General features: G+C 45.9%; 1 protein-coding gene across 1 annotated transcript; it reads right to left on the bottom strand.

Moving 5' to 3' along the window:
- Window positions 1-7: 7 nt before the first annotated feature.
- On the bottom strand, window positions 8-9,806 carry DHCR24 (24-dehydrocholesterol reductase). The gene is made up of 9 exons (XM_039556576.1): window positions 9,471-9,806; window positions 8,098-8,253; window positions 7,527-7,632; window positions 7,139-7,257; window positions 6,785-7,048; window positions 5,896-6,039; window positions 4,751-4,948; window positions 3,821-3,999; window positions 8-2,231 (listed from the first exon to the last, which is right to left on the bottom strand). Exons 1-9 carry the CDS (start codon window positions 9,726-9,728, stop codon window positions 2,078-2,080), a joined length of 1,578 nt encoding a protein of 525 aa, XP_039412510.1. The 5' UTR covers window positions 9,729-9,806; the 3' UTR covers window positions 8-2,077.
- Window positions 9,807-15,728: the final 5,922 nt, after the last annotated feature.

The following is a 15,728-nucleotide window of genomic DNA, read 5'->3' as shown; positions in this document are numbered from 1 at the left end:
ACACCCCTTGGAACAGTACACCGGCCAGAGCTTTATTTTCAATAGCCCATACAACCAAAAACCAAGAGCAACAGCAATGATGTGTGTGCATGTGTGTGACTGATACAGTGCAGTACCCAATCACGGCGTACAAAGTCTGCCAATAAATTAAGGAGTGAAAAAACAAACACAGTGCATACCTAAAGATCATCAGTACATAAGTGAAACACAGCCTAAGTAGAAGTATTTGCATATCCTCTAGCTGTTTTAACATTGCCCTTTCAAAGCTAACCAAACCATTCTTGCTCTGTGCAGACTATTATACAAGCACTGGGCTACATCCTAGCTTCACCCCAGGGACAATTCCCTCGTAGGGGCAGGAAGGCAGGTCACACCCTGAGAATCAACACTTGCCTTCCTGTGTACCCCTGGTGCAACCAGGAGGCGTGGCAGACACTCCTGGATCACTGACACAGCTCCACGGCTCGGGCAGCACTGAGGACACTCTGCACTGGCCGTGTCTCCCCATGGAATGCTGCCCCTGCGCAGGGTTTGAGGGGGTACCTTACTTGCGCACAGTGTGCATCACTGAGTTACAGCCCAAGCTTATTCCTGCTACTGCTTTATCATTGGTTTCATCTGGACCTTAAACATCCATCTATCAATAAATAAAATCATTGGTTTAGCAAGCATAATAAAATTACACCTCCCACTGGTAACTGTTTGAGAAGTTCTCCGGGTTACCCCCTACACAAGCCTCAAGAAAATTACTTTCTTTTCTCTCAGGCTCAGTAAGGTTTCAAGTAACAATTTTCAGTACTGCTTGGACAAGACACAGGCTTGGTTTGGAACCCTGATTCTGGCTACAGGGTCAAAACATTTCCACACTTCTACACTCAACTGTATCAAGTCCGTGACCGTGCCATTTTCACCTGCGAGCAGCAGAAGAGGGAACTAACAGTACTTGCTGTTATTTCCTCTCCAGGTGACTGAAACAGTCCTTTTACAAAGCCTATCAACCTAACCCAGCTAAAATGAAAAGCAAAAATGTCACTCGAGTCAGAACCAAAGCCTGTGTGTATCAGGATTCACATCAAGAGTTCTCATCCACAGCCAGTTGCTCTAACAAACCTCCTATAAACGCAGCCTTTACTTCCTTCTCCTACAGGCCAGGACAGAACAGTCTGAGATAAGCCATATCTTCCTCCAACTGAGTACTTATAAGGCACTAAAATTAAGCCACAACCAAAAAACCCCAAAAAACACAAACCCAAAAGAAACCCAAATAAACTGACCCACAAAGAAATTAAAATTTGGCTATATGAAATAGCAGCATTTTTTTTTTTTTTCAGTGGTCTAACAAAGCCAGAACATTGATACTTTGGGGCAAAAAACCAATGCACTGTTGGCCAACTACAAAATACCTAAAAACCTACATCCATTCGCACTCCATAATCAAAAATCAGTACAAATCTGATAGGCACAAGTAAAAAGCATCTTCTTCACACCTCAATGCTCAATTTTCCAGCAGAAGCCAGGGCTGGGGAGCTCAGCTGCCCTGCAGGACAAGCTAAGCAGCGCAGCACCACAACCACGCAGCCAGAGGATGATGGAATGTGGATGACCCTCTGCAGAGCTGCTCTACAGGACACTGACTGGAGGCAAATGTTTTTTAACAACATGATTAATTAGACAACGTGTTCAGCTTTGGCACCTATTTCTGAGCCCTCCCTCCCATTCCAAGAAGTCGAGTTAAATATAGCTACAGTACACAGCTGGTGTAGCTCCAGTGTCCTCATCCATTCCCATTATTTTTTTTCTGCTTGGAAATAGGTGAACTCACCTATGTCACTACATTAGATACAAAGGCTAGCACTTCAGATTTCTTAAAAACAATCACTCTGAGTTTGGAAAACTGCTTTTAAAACATACGAAGAAATACTAAACATAAACGTGTAAAGCAGGAATTCATACCTTTAAACATCAATAAGAATGAGCTTATTTGGAGAGCAATAAAGCTTTTTTTTTTTTAAAGGATATACTGACTAGCTATAGGTAAATTCCTCTTTCCCTGATTGCTTGGTGAGCTCAGCCAGGCTCAGTGCCTTGCAGCTTTGCAGATTTTGTCATACACTTCTGGAAAGGCATCCTTGCAATTCATCTGCTCCCTCAGCTTCTGGTACAACGAGCCATCAAACATATCCCAGAACTCCTCACGGGTCATGTAACAATCTGCATACAGCATCTGGAAACTGGAGAGAAGGGAAAAAGAAGAGACAGAGATGCAGTATTAACTGAGCCACAAGATTTGATATAGAATATTAAAAAAACCCAAACAATTCAGTGCAAGCTATGAATAGCAAATACTTAACAAAACAAAAACATCAACAGTGCTTTTTAAAAACAAGCCAATACAATTGCTCACATGGATTATGCTGGGACACTCAGCCAATTATGTTTTATGGACTTAATGGTTTTTTTCTGCCTGTTTTCTTAGGATCCATGGAGGTACAAACACAGAATCTCATATTTTCCTGCATTACAATATCCATTCAAGACAGATGTAACAATGCATCCTTTGACTTCTTCATTTCTTTGAGAACAGAACTAAGAAGGCAAGACACCACCAAATGAGACCAGGCCAAGAAGATAAATTCATAGTGTAAACAAAGCACAGTATAACAAAGGTCCATTTACAAATTAAATCCTTCTTTAGCTGTGGACTCTTCCTCGCTTCCATAGTGTGCTCTCTAAACTGCAGCTTCCATCAGAATACAGCAGCAAAACACAACCTAACATAAAAGATCTATTGTTTTGTGTGATTATGAAACTGGAAGATTAACCATTTATCCACTGTTCATTTCCCAGTGACAGGTAGAAAACAGACCAAACTTTGTCAGTAAAGAGCTTTAAATTAAAAGCTTAATTTCAACTTAATGAAAAAAAAAAAAGCTTAAAATTAACTTTGGGTTGCTTTGTTCTCTGGCAAATCACTTCTTGCAGCTCCAAGTCATTTGCAGTCCCCAAATCATCTCGAAGCAGCCTTGCCATTATTGCTCAGCCACATGGGACATGATCACTGTTAGACTGAGAAGTAGGTCAAAATAGAAATGGGGATAAATTATACTGATGGTGTAAAAATACCGTGTAGTTGCTTTTTTGTTCCTGAGAAACCAGCCTGTGGCTGCTTCTCCACTGACACCGCTCCAGCAAATTAGGCTGGCTCGAGTCCGTGACAGATGGTGGGCACATGCCTCACGCCCACTGTGGTCCTGTGTAATAAGAACCGAGGCAGGGAAAAGGAAGCTCTGGAGGACAAGTTTTGAAGGAGGAAAGAATGCCACCAGCACACAGGGAATGACTGCAGGGACAGCCAAGGCTGGCCCCTGGGCAAGGACGTCCTGGTGGTGCAAGGATGGGGCAGAGCCACCGCGTGATGCTGCAAGGACTGCAGGGAGAGCAGTCCCAAGGGCAGGCAGGGAAGCTGTCCAAACTTTTGGGATTCCTGAATGAGGGATTCCAAGGATGTATTTTGTAGCAGCAGACTCTACTCCCAGAGCAGCCTGGAGCTGAAAGGTGACCTGAAGTCACCCAGCTCCCAACTACACTGCAAGAACTTCAGCCAGTGTGTCCTTTTGTTTGGTTGGTTTTGTAATCAAATAATAAAGTGAAATCATATTTAAAACTCACCAAAATTAGAAATTAAATTAGTTTCCAATTATTGTGGTTGTTAAATTATTGCAATATTAAATATTAAAGTTCTGTAGGATAAATAACTGATTAAACCACATGGGTGTGAATTATATGAGATTACTACTATTCTGAGGAGTGGGGTCCTTACCCGTGCACACTTCTTACAAACTTTTCCATTTGCCTCATTGAAGCTCTGGCTTCAAATTGCTTGCTTTTGGGCTCTCCATAAGCTCCTATATCCACGTAGAGTTCAGTTTCATTTCCTTTGGGATGGACCATACCAGGATTGTTGGGCAATATGAAAGGACATAACCAAATAGGATACACCTGCAGGGGCAGGAAAACACTTTATCACTTATTTTTTAACACAATCATCCTTTAAGCTCTATAATAAATGTTACAAAATTAAGAGTTAAGAGAACTTCTCCCCAGTCTGGGACTGAAACCCTTGCTTTCAGCTCTTCCTTCCCAGCTGTCCTGGTGTTGTTTTTAGCTGGACTTTCTAATGACCATAACACAAATAGATTAAAAATGTCCTCCTAGAGTTACATCTCCTCCCCTTAAATATTTGAAATTAAAAGGGGAAAAAAAAGAATCCCATAAACAAACCACCTCAATCTCAAAGCAACAACTGAATAAACATTCTGAGCAAAAAGAGAAGGAAGTGATTTCTTTTCCAGATCAATCCAAAACTGAAATTGTCAAAATTGAAATTCTATACTAACTAAAATAAATTCAGAAATAAAAGCAAGAAAGGGAAATGAATCTCCACAGTTGGTGTTTAGTGAGACCACCAATCATTCTAGGTGAAGATCAGTTCAAATTTTAGTCTAAGATAAAAATCTTTTAGAAGTGTTGGCTTCTACTAAAGTTTGACTCTCTTATTTAATTCTTCTCTTTTTCAGAAAGCTGTGTTTATTTCTGCTGCAGCCTTGCACCATGGACTCACACAGCACAGCACTCCCCAGGACACAATAATCGACCTTTTGCATAAGCAGGATATTATGTCTTATGATCAACAATCACACTTCTTATCACAACCCAAGATTTGCTGCCTTCTAAGACAATGTGTTCTTACATTAAGGTCAACGTGGAAGGTCTGGATGGATTTTTCAAGGCTCTTCATTGGCACCAACATGTCCTGCACAACGTGGTGCTGCTCGTACAGCTTCCGAACGGCTTCTCCTTGGGTGAGCTTTAACAGGGAGATTTTTGGGGGAACCATCCAGCCGAACAGGTAACGGAACACAGGGTTATTGCCAAAAGGAATGATATCCTTCAAAGAGGAAAGAAAAACAGTTCGACTGAAGAAGGTGTAAGCGGAACAAAAGAACACTTCAGAAGCCTCGGAGCAATATTAAACCAGATTCTCAATAAATTTAATTACTGATACTTTTGTGAAGTCCTAAAATACAAATATGAGCAAATTAGAGGGGCCTGGATTGCACTTGGCTACAGAGCCCTGCCCCAAGCCTTCTCTGGTTACCACTGATTTTCAGTTGTACGAACCACAACATACCCAGCCCCAAATAAATAATTGCAGACAATAAAGTTCAGAGAGCGACAGGCTATCATGTTACAACAGCCAAGGGAGGAGTGCACAAGGAGCTACCCTTACAGAAGTTTTGCAATAACCACATAAGATTTCTCAAAAGCATTTTAAAGCTGTAAAATTTTAATTACCACCTGCACAGCCAACTCCTGTTCAGCTTCTGCAGGAGCTGAAAGGATCTGTTACCTCACTCCAGAGATTCAAAATGAGATAACAGGAATATTTCAGAATATCAAATAAAGTTTTGCGTAAGTACACATGACAATAAACACATTTGTGAAATTCCAGGTAATGACATGCTACATAATTACTTTTGGCGGGGCAGTTTTTCAGCCAGAATTTCACATTCATGTTTTTCCACCATCTGAAGTTGAAAATCACTCAGTAGGTACAAAAATTTAACGCTGAAAGACGTACTTAAGGTCTAAATTCAGAAAAGCACTAAACCAAAAGTCAGGAGTTTCTGATACAACGCCTTATATGCGAACAAGTGTCTTTGGATTTGCTGTACCCAAATGCAGGACTTGTAAATTTGCCATAAAGTTTGCTGGGTTTTTTCTGCCATGAAAGACAGAAGTCGCTGCCAAGGGGAAGAAGGTACTTTGTACCTACACTGGGAAAGGGCAGAGTACCTTCCTGCAGATCTATCCGTATTTTGGAACTGGTCTTACTTGGAGCTCCCAGAAGATACTGCGAGTATGTCTGTGGTAGTAATGTCTGGAAGGAATGTACTCTACTCCAGTCCTGTCAGCTTTCAAATACTTCTCCACATGCTTGAAGAACCACGGCTTGTAGTAGTTGCCAATTCTGTTTATCTACAAGAAAACATGCATTCATTAGACAACAGTTACACCTTGCTAGACAACAGAGGATGTCCCCAGATTCCTTTCCTGGGAGGAATCTGTGTTATACCCTCTGGATGAGACTGTCACAAGGCATCTAGGGAGCCTTCACTCCTCCACCTGCAAGGCTCCTGCTTACCTTTCTTGTCATTAAGGTTTAAGTAAGGCTTGCCACTGACAAGCTATTTAAGAGCCCAGAAATGTGACAGAACTGAATTCCTAAAATGCCAATCTCTAAACCCACCATTAATCCAAAATCTCACACAGCAGAGGAGAAACATCCAGGTGGAGGGTTGCAGGAACACTTAGCATGACTCTCCTGTGCATGTCCCTGATATACTTTTATGAGTATTAACAGAATTAAAAGCTTGCTGGGAAGAGAGTTACTCTGAATAACTGCGGTTCAAAGCAGCATTGTTCAGTCTAAGATCCTTCTCTTCCTCCTCAGGTACTGCAGTGAAGAGGCTGCAGACTGAATTATTGGCTAGAACAATGAAATCAGTGGGTCATTTCTCATCAGTTGAGGAGATTTACAGAACAGACTCTGTCATAGTAGCAAAGGGCTGTTATTTAAAATATTCTCATGGACAGATCTAATTTTTAATCCTATCTTAAGGGATTGTTCCAGTTTTATAATGGTTTTATCCTAGCATCTAGTACAGCTTTGGTTAGACTTTGGGAGTATTTTTGTCATTATGAGTAACTTCCCTTTAGTTACCTTGCTTTGCTCAGCTTCATCAGTCAAGACTCCTGTCATGATGACTGCTTCATCCAAGGAATACATAAGTCCTTCCACAAAACTATTCTCCTTTTTCTTAGACTCTTCAGTGAACTTCTCACAAATCTTCTGCAGTCCTCTCACTGGCTTGTAATGTATTTTGACATATTTCTTGGCAGGAATCATTTTTATTTCTGCTGCAACCAGGAAACCCAGAGTACCACAAGACCAAGGCACTGCATAAAATAGGTCTGAGTTTTCAGTCTGCAAAAAGTATGTCATACTAAATCATATATCCACAATGATAACTGTCAATGACATTGTAAATGATAGCAAAGTAACATTTTGTCTTACTGGTGAACATCTCACAAGGCTTCCATCAGCAAGAACAAGTTCATAGGCCACGCAGGTGTGCTGAAAAAGTCCATAGATATGGGATGAAGACTCAATGCCAGTTCCCATGATCAGGCCACCTTATCAAGAGAGCACACAACAAATCAAATGAAACACAGTCCAAAATGTGGGTGATTTATGAGAGCAAACACCCACTTTATAAACTCAAATTTTAAGACTATTTAAAAATAAAAAGAAAGGAAGTGCTTATAACATAAATACCACGAAGAACATAATGTTCAACAGAGTATTTCTAGAACCTTTAAAACCATGCAATGTTTTACTGCATAAAAAACCCTAATGAAAGTGCAGCAAAATCAGTGAGTCTCTTGTCATCAACGACCCTTACCTACTGTGAGATCATCAAGCTCTGGTACCACAGGAATAGTCCAGCCCATGGGATTCAGGTATGCAGTCAGCTGGCCCATGGACACCAAAGGTTCCACACGAACAACCTAAAAAGCAAAAAAACCCAAAAAAAACAAAAAACCAACCAAACAAAACCCACCCCAAGTTCTCAACAAACATAAATGGAGAGTTCAGCATTAATGATGACAAAATATGGCTAACTGGATATACTTCCATCTGTTACCAGAACTCAGAGGCTCACTTTCCTAAGAGCGCTACTAAAAATAGTGGGAACTGTTTAGTGATTCCTCCTCTGCCTCAACATCTTGTTGCTCAGTGCCCAAACCCATAAATCAATCTGGTCTTTTAGACTTCAGCACATAAAAGCCAAGCAATTCCATATGCTGGGTTTTTCGGATAAAACGATCCAAGCACACATTGTAAACCCTTGAAATTTGATGGGTCTGCTACAAAATTTTGTTCTTTGTGGAATCTGATCTCTTCAGCTCCGAGTATTGTAAAGAAAACTGTAAAATCCATTATAGTGAATGCTTTGTGATGGAATTTGTTACCTGTCTTTCACTGTCTACTTCCAGAACATCCATTAAATTGATCATGATGTTCTTATGAGTCTTCTTGTACTTCCCAACACGGAGTGACACAGTCAGCCAGCCGGGCCGGCCCGTGCACATGTATCTCTTGCTGCCTTCCTTCTTCCATTCCCGGACCTGCAAGAGCCAACAACTGTCAGAGTAGGGATGCTTTGGAAGCCTTTTGGCAGACCTCTGAACTTCTAAACAAAGTATAACCAGAGCGGTTCAGTTACGTAGAGGAAGCATTTCTAATATCCTGTAGCTTTGGGGTTTTCTTTTGGGGGGAAGGATTCAGAAAGCTATCAAGACACTACCAAAGAGTTAAAAAAACCCACAGGAAAACCTCCTCTAAGGGAGGTATTATCACTGTTATAATCTTAATTATAACAAAATACACAAAACCACTCCAAAACACACAAGAAGTGGCCTGAGCTTGCAAACGAACAGGCAAAGAGAGAAAACTTGGTCTAGTGGAAGCAACCTTAAGCAACCTGGTCTAGTGGAAGATTTCCCTGCCCATGGCAGGGTGAGGTTGGAATGAGATGATTTTTAAGGTCCCTTCCAACCCAAAGCCTCCTAGGATTCTATGAAAAGTTGAGAAGGAAAATGTGTAAGCCATACATATGAGCCACGAATTCTGCAAAGCCACAGTGGTTAACACCTGGAGCACAAACAACTGCATCTTCTTCAAAGCTGAGTTGCTACTACAGCTGGTAAAAAAAAAAAACCCAATCAACAACCCCAAACCCTCTGAGAATAACGCCGTGCACATTAATATCCATCTGTATCTGTGATGTGAGAGACAAGGCAGGAAACAGAAGCAGACGTGACAGAATTACCACAAATACCAGAGAACACAGAAGAATTACAGACATCTGCATTTCTGGGTGGGGGAAAAGTTTAATCTCGCCATGAAGCACCTCCTGGAACTGGCAGTGCCGAGCAGCAGGATGTGAGTGGAATCTAAACACGCTTCTGAGCCTGCCGTTCAGAGAAGGCTGTTTCCATGTTCCACACACGTGTGTCCCTGAGCCTGCTGCGCGTCCAGCGCGGCTCGCAGCGCATCCCTGAGGACACCGCAGTGCCAGCAGCCGCGCGGAAGCAGTTCCACAGGAGTTTCAGCGGGACAAGAACCCTACAGGGGGCTGAAAGCCCCCCTAGCGTTTATTCCTTTGTTTTTCCCCGCTCCAGCCGGACTTTGCCCCGGGTGAGGAATGGCGCGGGGGGGGGGGGGGGGAGGACGGGGATAGCGGGATGCGGGCGCGGGATGACAAGAGAGCGGGACAGGGACACGGTCTCCCCTCGCAAAGCCGTGGTACCCCCAGAGGTGCGGGGGTCCGGTCAAGCCTCACCTGCTCTTGGATGTGCCGGACGCGCTGGGCGTGCTGCCGCGGGGCGCTGTGGAGGCGCCAGACGGCCCATGCGCGCAGCTGGTAGTAGATGTCGAAGAGGATGGAGAGCGGCAGGAGAAAGAGGCAGACGAACAGCCAGCGGTGGTGCACCAGCACGGCCTCCAGCCCGCGGTGCCGCACCCACAGCACCAGCAGCAGGAGCCCCGCGCCCACCGACCACAGCGCCGACATGGCGCCCACCGCCCGCTCGCGCTCCATCACAGCCGCGCTCCCTTATGGGACCCCGCCATGCCGCGCCCGCCGCTCGCGCGCTCGCCGCCCGGACCACGCCCCTCCGTCCCCATTGGCCGAGGAGTGAGGCGAGGGGAGGCCGACGGCCAATCGGAGAGCTCCGCGGAGATCGGACCAGGCGCTGAGGGCTCCGATTGGCTGCGCGCGGCCGGCCCCGCGCTCCCCTCATCGCCGCGGCCACCGGCCCCCGCGGGGCGGGGGTGTCACCGCCTGGGGACGGGGGGAGCGGGGCCGGACCCCCGGGAATGGGGACCGAAACCCCCGGGCAGGGCTGGGAGTGGGGACCGGGCATGGTCAAACCCCCAGGCAGGGCTGGGAGTGGGGACCGGGCATGGTCAAACCCCCGGGCAGGGCTGGGAGGGGGGACTGGGCAGGGTCAAACCCCCGGGCAGGGCTGGGAGTGGGGACTGGGCATGGTCAAACCCCCGGGCAGGGCTGGGAGGGGGGACTGGGCAGGGTCAAAACCCCGGGCAGGGCTGGGAGTGGGGACTGGGCATGGTCAAACCTCCGGGCAGGGCTGGGAGGGGGGACTGGGCATGGTCAAATACCCGGGCAGGGCTGGGGGGAGCCGGGTCAGGTCCCCTGGTAAGTCACCAGCTGGTGACTGGTAGTTAGACAAGGGCTGAGTGGGATACAGGGCAGAGGACAAGGGCTGAGGCAGACGGGACCCCCAGTCAGGGCTGGGGACAGGCCCTTGGAGGTGCTGTGGTGGCCAGTGTCTCCCGAACAAGGGATGCACCCTGCTGCCTTTAGGCTGGGGTCTGGAGCAAAACCCGGCAGTGCAGGTGTTTCCCACAGAAAGTCCAAAGCGCCATACAGTTCCATTTCCAGCGTAAAGAAGGGGACATCTCCCTCCAAAACACAGCTTGCGCTCTAAAACCCCAGCAGAAATTTCCCATCCATGCTGGAACCATGTGAGGGAAGATAAATAAAGTCTGTGAGAAAGATGAGGCTTTGTTTTTTGAAGTTAAAATGCCTCAAGGGATGTGCTGCTTGAGAGGACAGTGACAGAGGTCCAGTGACAGCCCCAGGAGGTCCTGGCACAGCCAGTGCTGTCAGGGACCCTGGAATGGCAGAGACTTTGCCACGGCACCGCTGGGTTCAGAGAGGAACGTGGAATTGAGGTGTTTTGTGAGGACAGTGCCATGGTGATGTAACACATGTGTCAGGTGGTGCCTCTTGCTCTTTGCCAGCAGGACAAATGCTTACCTCAGTCTTTAGATGATTGATAGCTGGGAGATGGAAACTTCAGACAAGGAGGGATCAAGGTTCGGAGCTCAGCTGTGGCAGGCCAGCCACACCTTTCAGCTGACTTCAGACAACTGGAAGGCTTTGTTTTGAACCCCACTTCATGATTCTATGGAATCATTCACAGAATGGTTTGGGTTGGAAATACCTTAAAGATCACCTAGTTCCAACCCTTCTGCCATGGGCAGAACCACCTTCCATTAGAACAGTTTGTTCAGGTCCCCATGCAACCTGGCCTGGAACAATTCCAGGGATGGAAACTTCAGCACACTGCTTTTATGGGTTTTGTCCCACTGCTTTTATTGAAGGACTAGTCGGAGACTTCACAGCTCTCATATTTGGAAATGGTCCCCTAATTTCCAGACTAAATTTACTTATAGCCAACTTACACTTGTTGCACTTGTGCCTAGTCTGCTCACTAGCTCTTCTTAACATCTGAGCTGATTTATGTTATCTGCTTTTATTTATCAGTTCATCTGCTGACTGGAATTATTCATGCAAAAGAAGGTTCCCATGCCCTATAGGGAGGTTATTTTAACCTCTCTGAAGGACCTAAATAGTTATTCCTGATCTGAATGTGATCAAGCACTGGGCTTATTGAATAACAGCATCATTTATTCCTAAGGGGATATTTATGCTGTCAGTGTAAATACTGTTTTGAAATTGTTTTTATGAAGAACCATTAAAAGTGCTTATAATGTTTTTCATGTTTTGCTCTTGTTTTTGTAAGGTCCTAGGCAACAAGAAAGGGGTAGGTGAGCTCAAAAATTGTGATGTGAAACTGTTTTAAAGCAGAGGAGTGAACCACCATTCAGATTATGGTCAAATTGCTTGTGTACCTACTGATGCCAGGCATAGAGAACACAGGAATGAGATGGGGATGAGGGAAGGGGAAATAAGTGTTAGAAATGCTGCTGGTTTTCAATTCTAGTTATTCTAGTTATTTGAGCAAAACATCATCCAATGATCTATGTAGGCTTAGGAAAACATCATCTGCAAATCTGGTTGGAAGAGCTAAGGTTCCCTTGGTATCTTGGTGAGACTGAAATCCCTGGTTTCTTCAATTAAATTATAATTTAAAGTGCATTTAAGCTGTTAGTGCTTCTTAAAAAAGCCGTCCTTTTCCCTTCCTCTCCTCCCTCCCTCCCTCTCCTGCCATCCCATCCGCCCACTCGTGCTGTTCTGGGCATGCTGTGCAATACAAGTGCTTCTGCTGTCACTCAGTAAAACAGGTTGGAGAACTGATCTGACTGAAGAATTAAACAAATTTTTTTAAATCAGTTTTTTTTCTGCCTGGATCAGCTTCCTGGTGGAGTTCACCCCACGCACGCTTGTGCTGGGAGCAGAGCACGGGCCTGGCATTGACTGTGCCGGAGCTCCCCATCCTCTTGGGGAGAGCTCATCCCAGATGGTCCTGCCAGCCCTGCCCAGGACTCTGCTCCTTACCCAGCAGGGCTTGGTGGTAACCATGGAAAGGCTTTTGGACAAAAGACGCAGCTGTTTGTCCAAGGAGACCGGGAAAAGGGACACACAGTCATGGAATCGTAGAATTGTTTAGGTTGGAAAAGCCCTCTAAGACCATCAAGTCCAACTGTTCCCCCAGCGCTGCCAAGTGCCACATCCACACAGCTTTTAAACCCCTCTAGGGATGATAATTCCACCACTGCCCTGGGCAACCTGTTCCAGTGTTTGATAACCCTTTATGTGAAGAAATTGTTCCTGATATGCAATCCAAACCTCCCCAGCACAACTCGAGGCCGCTTCCTCTTGTCCTGTCCCTTGTTCCCTGGGAGAAGAGCCTGACCCCCACCTGGCTACACGCTCCTGTCAGGGGGTTGTAGAGACTGAGAAGGTCCCCTCTGAGCCTCCTTTTCTCCAGGCTGAGCCCCCCTCCACTCCCTCAGCCTCAGACTTGTGCTCCAGACCTTTTCCCACCTCCGTTGCCCTTCTTTGGACATGCCCCAGCCCCTCAATGTCTTTCTTGTCATGAAGGGCCCATAAGTGCACAAAGGATTCCAGGTGTGGCTTCATCAGCGCCGAGCGCAGGGGAACAATCACTGCCCTGATCCTGCGGGCCACACTACACGATCATAACATACAGAGCATTTGAGCTGCACACAAAAGTAGGCTGAGGACTCCTGTCTCTGTAAGAAAAATACCAAGAGGCCTTCAGTGGCACCAAAGGAAGGCATTGAAAAGCATTAAAAAGCCCATTTTTTTCACGCAAACTCTCACAGCCCTGGTACTGACTGCCACAGAGCTGCTGCTGAGAGGTGCCAGGACGTTAAAAGGACAGGCATTTTACAGGAATAGTTATGAAAACTAGTAAAGAATTTTGGGAGGACTGCAAGCCTGCTTAAATCCATAAACAAACCAGCCGATGGTTACTCGGGGTTAGGAGTCACCTTCCTTCAGTTCTCCTGCAGTTCTCCTTCAGCTGGTTTGGTGCAAAGCTGGTGCTGTTTGAAACGGGAGAGTTGCTGAGGCTTGGAGGGAGGTGTTGCTCAAATTGCTTGTGAGAAGCTCCCTCTGCTGAGAAATCCAAAGTATGTCCGGTCACCCTGAAGGAAAAGCCTGTAGGGGAACGTGGGCTGGAGCGGGGCTCCCTGTGTTTACCTGATGTTGCTCAATTGACCAGCGTCCCGATGGGTTTTTTTGAAAGGTATTTATCAGTGGGATATCTGTTACCCAGGACCTATTTCTCAGGTTTCACAAATGTTTCATGTGAGGGAGTAGAGGTGTGTGGTGCCCTGAGGAGGAGGAGGAGGGCAGAGGGTTTGGTGCAGCAGCTGTAGCTGGGGTGGCCCTAGGGAAATCAGTCAAAAAGGGAAAATGAGTTTTCAGTTACTTTAGGAACTTCCAGCTAGCTCTCAGGGAAGGTGAAACACCAACCGAAGGCTTAGGCAAGGTTAGATTGGTGAGGCTATTTTAGGTGTAGGTGGACCTAATGTGGAAGGACTCATTTAACATCCGTGGTGAGGAAAGTGGATTGGTCTACCCTGTCCAGCACAGAGTCCTTGGGGTGACTTTGCTCTTTTTCCCTTGCTTTCCTCTGTCTTCTCAAGGCTGCAGTCACCCTGTTCACGTTGGGAAGGGCTTCACCAAGAGAAGAAATAACTGGTGCTGCAGGAACCAAGGATACATGGGCTGTATCCCATGTGCTCTGACACCAATCGTGTCGCAAGGCCCCACTCCTCTGGTGATGAGCTATTGTAGGTGCTGGTGGGACCCATCACCACCTTGGGGGGAAGCAGATGCAGGGTTGGAAGTGAAATTGGGAATACAGACGATGGCAGAGTGTGTCCCATCCTTCAGTGGCTGTGCTCTGCATCAGGAGGCGAGGTCAGCTGCTGGTCAGCACGTTCACAGAGCCACCAAAAAAAACCCCAGTGCTGCAGAACATACGAGAGCTTTCGTGTATTCTCTGTGACGTGTATTAAATCCAGCTTTACACTGCCTCTGAAAGGATACCCTGTCTGGGATTTATAAAAAGAATCACTTGTCAAAACAGAGAGCCAGACTGGGAAAGGAATTCAGCCCTCCCTTCACTGTCACCAGGGTAGTGTCCTCTGTAGCAGAAATGAAATGGCTGTGGCATGGTAGCGGGTGTGGAGAGCTGGTTACTGAAGAACTTGGGGTTCCAGCACTCAAATTACAGGCTGAGGGAGGCCACACTCCTCTGGGTGAGCAGTGGGGGACAGCGAGCTCATGGTGACCATCGGTTGGCTTCACAGCCCTGAGAGTGAGGAGGAGAAGTGAGTGAAGAAGCAGTGATGGTCCCTTGTCTCCTTCTATTGGTGAGATCCTGGGGACACCAACTGTGCTGGGCATGAGAAAGGAGCTGCAGTCATTGAAAGGCAATAAATGGATTATTTCAGACTCATGATATAATGGACACCAGTGCCAGTGGCTTCCAGGATGCACCTTGTCATGAACCACAGCTGGTGGGGAGTGACTGCAGGGTACCCTCTCCCATCACTTGCCTCTGGAATCTTCTTGCTTGGAGTCGCAAGTTCTGTGGGAACCTGCAGCAATCATTCAGGGTGATGATGGTGAGGGCTTGACAATGTCACTGGAGAAAAACACTACAAGTTGTTTCTCTGTGCAGGCCACATTTTTCTCCCGTTTTCAGCTCCCAGCAAATCTGCCTGTGTGTTTAGCGTCCCAGTACCAGATGTACTTGCAGGCCCTTTTCCTCCAAATAAATCTAAGACTGGCACTGCCTTGGCTGTGGCCATTCTCTCTGTCTGGTGCTGTCACTCTGTCACCTGTCTGCTTTCATTTATTTCAGTGTTTTAAAAATTCCATGGGCCCACTCCCAGGTGATGTAAACTGATAAAACTCCAGGCCATGCTCCAAAAACATCAGTGTAACTGTAGGATCTGGCCTTTTGGGTTTACTTATGCCAAAGAAAAATAGAAAAGCTGTGAGCAGAGCAAAAAAAAAAAAAAAAGGAGAAGAATGGCTGGGAAAAAAGAGTTTAAGATGTTGGTTATATAAGAGTTGTATAGCTGTTAAAGTCACCCAGAATATCCTTTTAATAAATGAAGAAATCACAGCCAGATAAGTTAATAATTAAGGGTGACAAAAATATACCATTGTTCTAATAGTAAGGAACTGTATTGGTCTCTTATTGAAGATAAATGGAGGCGTATTTAATGTGGTTCAGTGCTATGCTGATAGACTACAAATGTCCTTTTTTTCACTAGAAAACTCAGT

This window comes from Corvus cornix, chromosome 8 (genome assembly GCF_000738735.6).
Source record: "Corvus cornix cornix isolate S_Up_H32 chromosome 8, ASM73873v5, whole genome shotgun sequence".
Classification (NCBI taxonomy): domain Eukaryota; kingdom Metazoa; phylum Chordata; class Aves; order Passeriformes; family Corvidae; genus Corvus; species Corvus cornix.
Note: the sequence above shows the minus strand (reverse complement) of the source record. Positions and strands in the feature narration are given on the sequence as shown.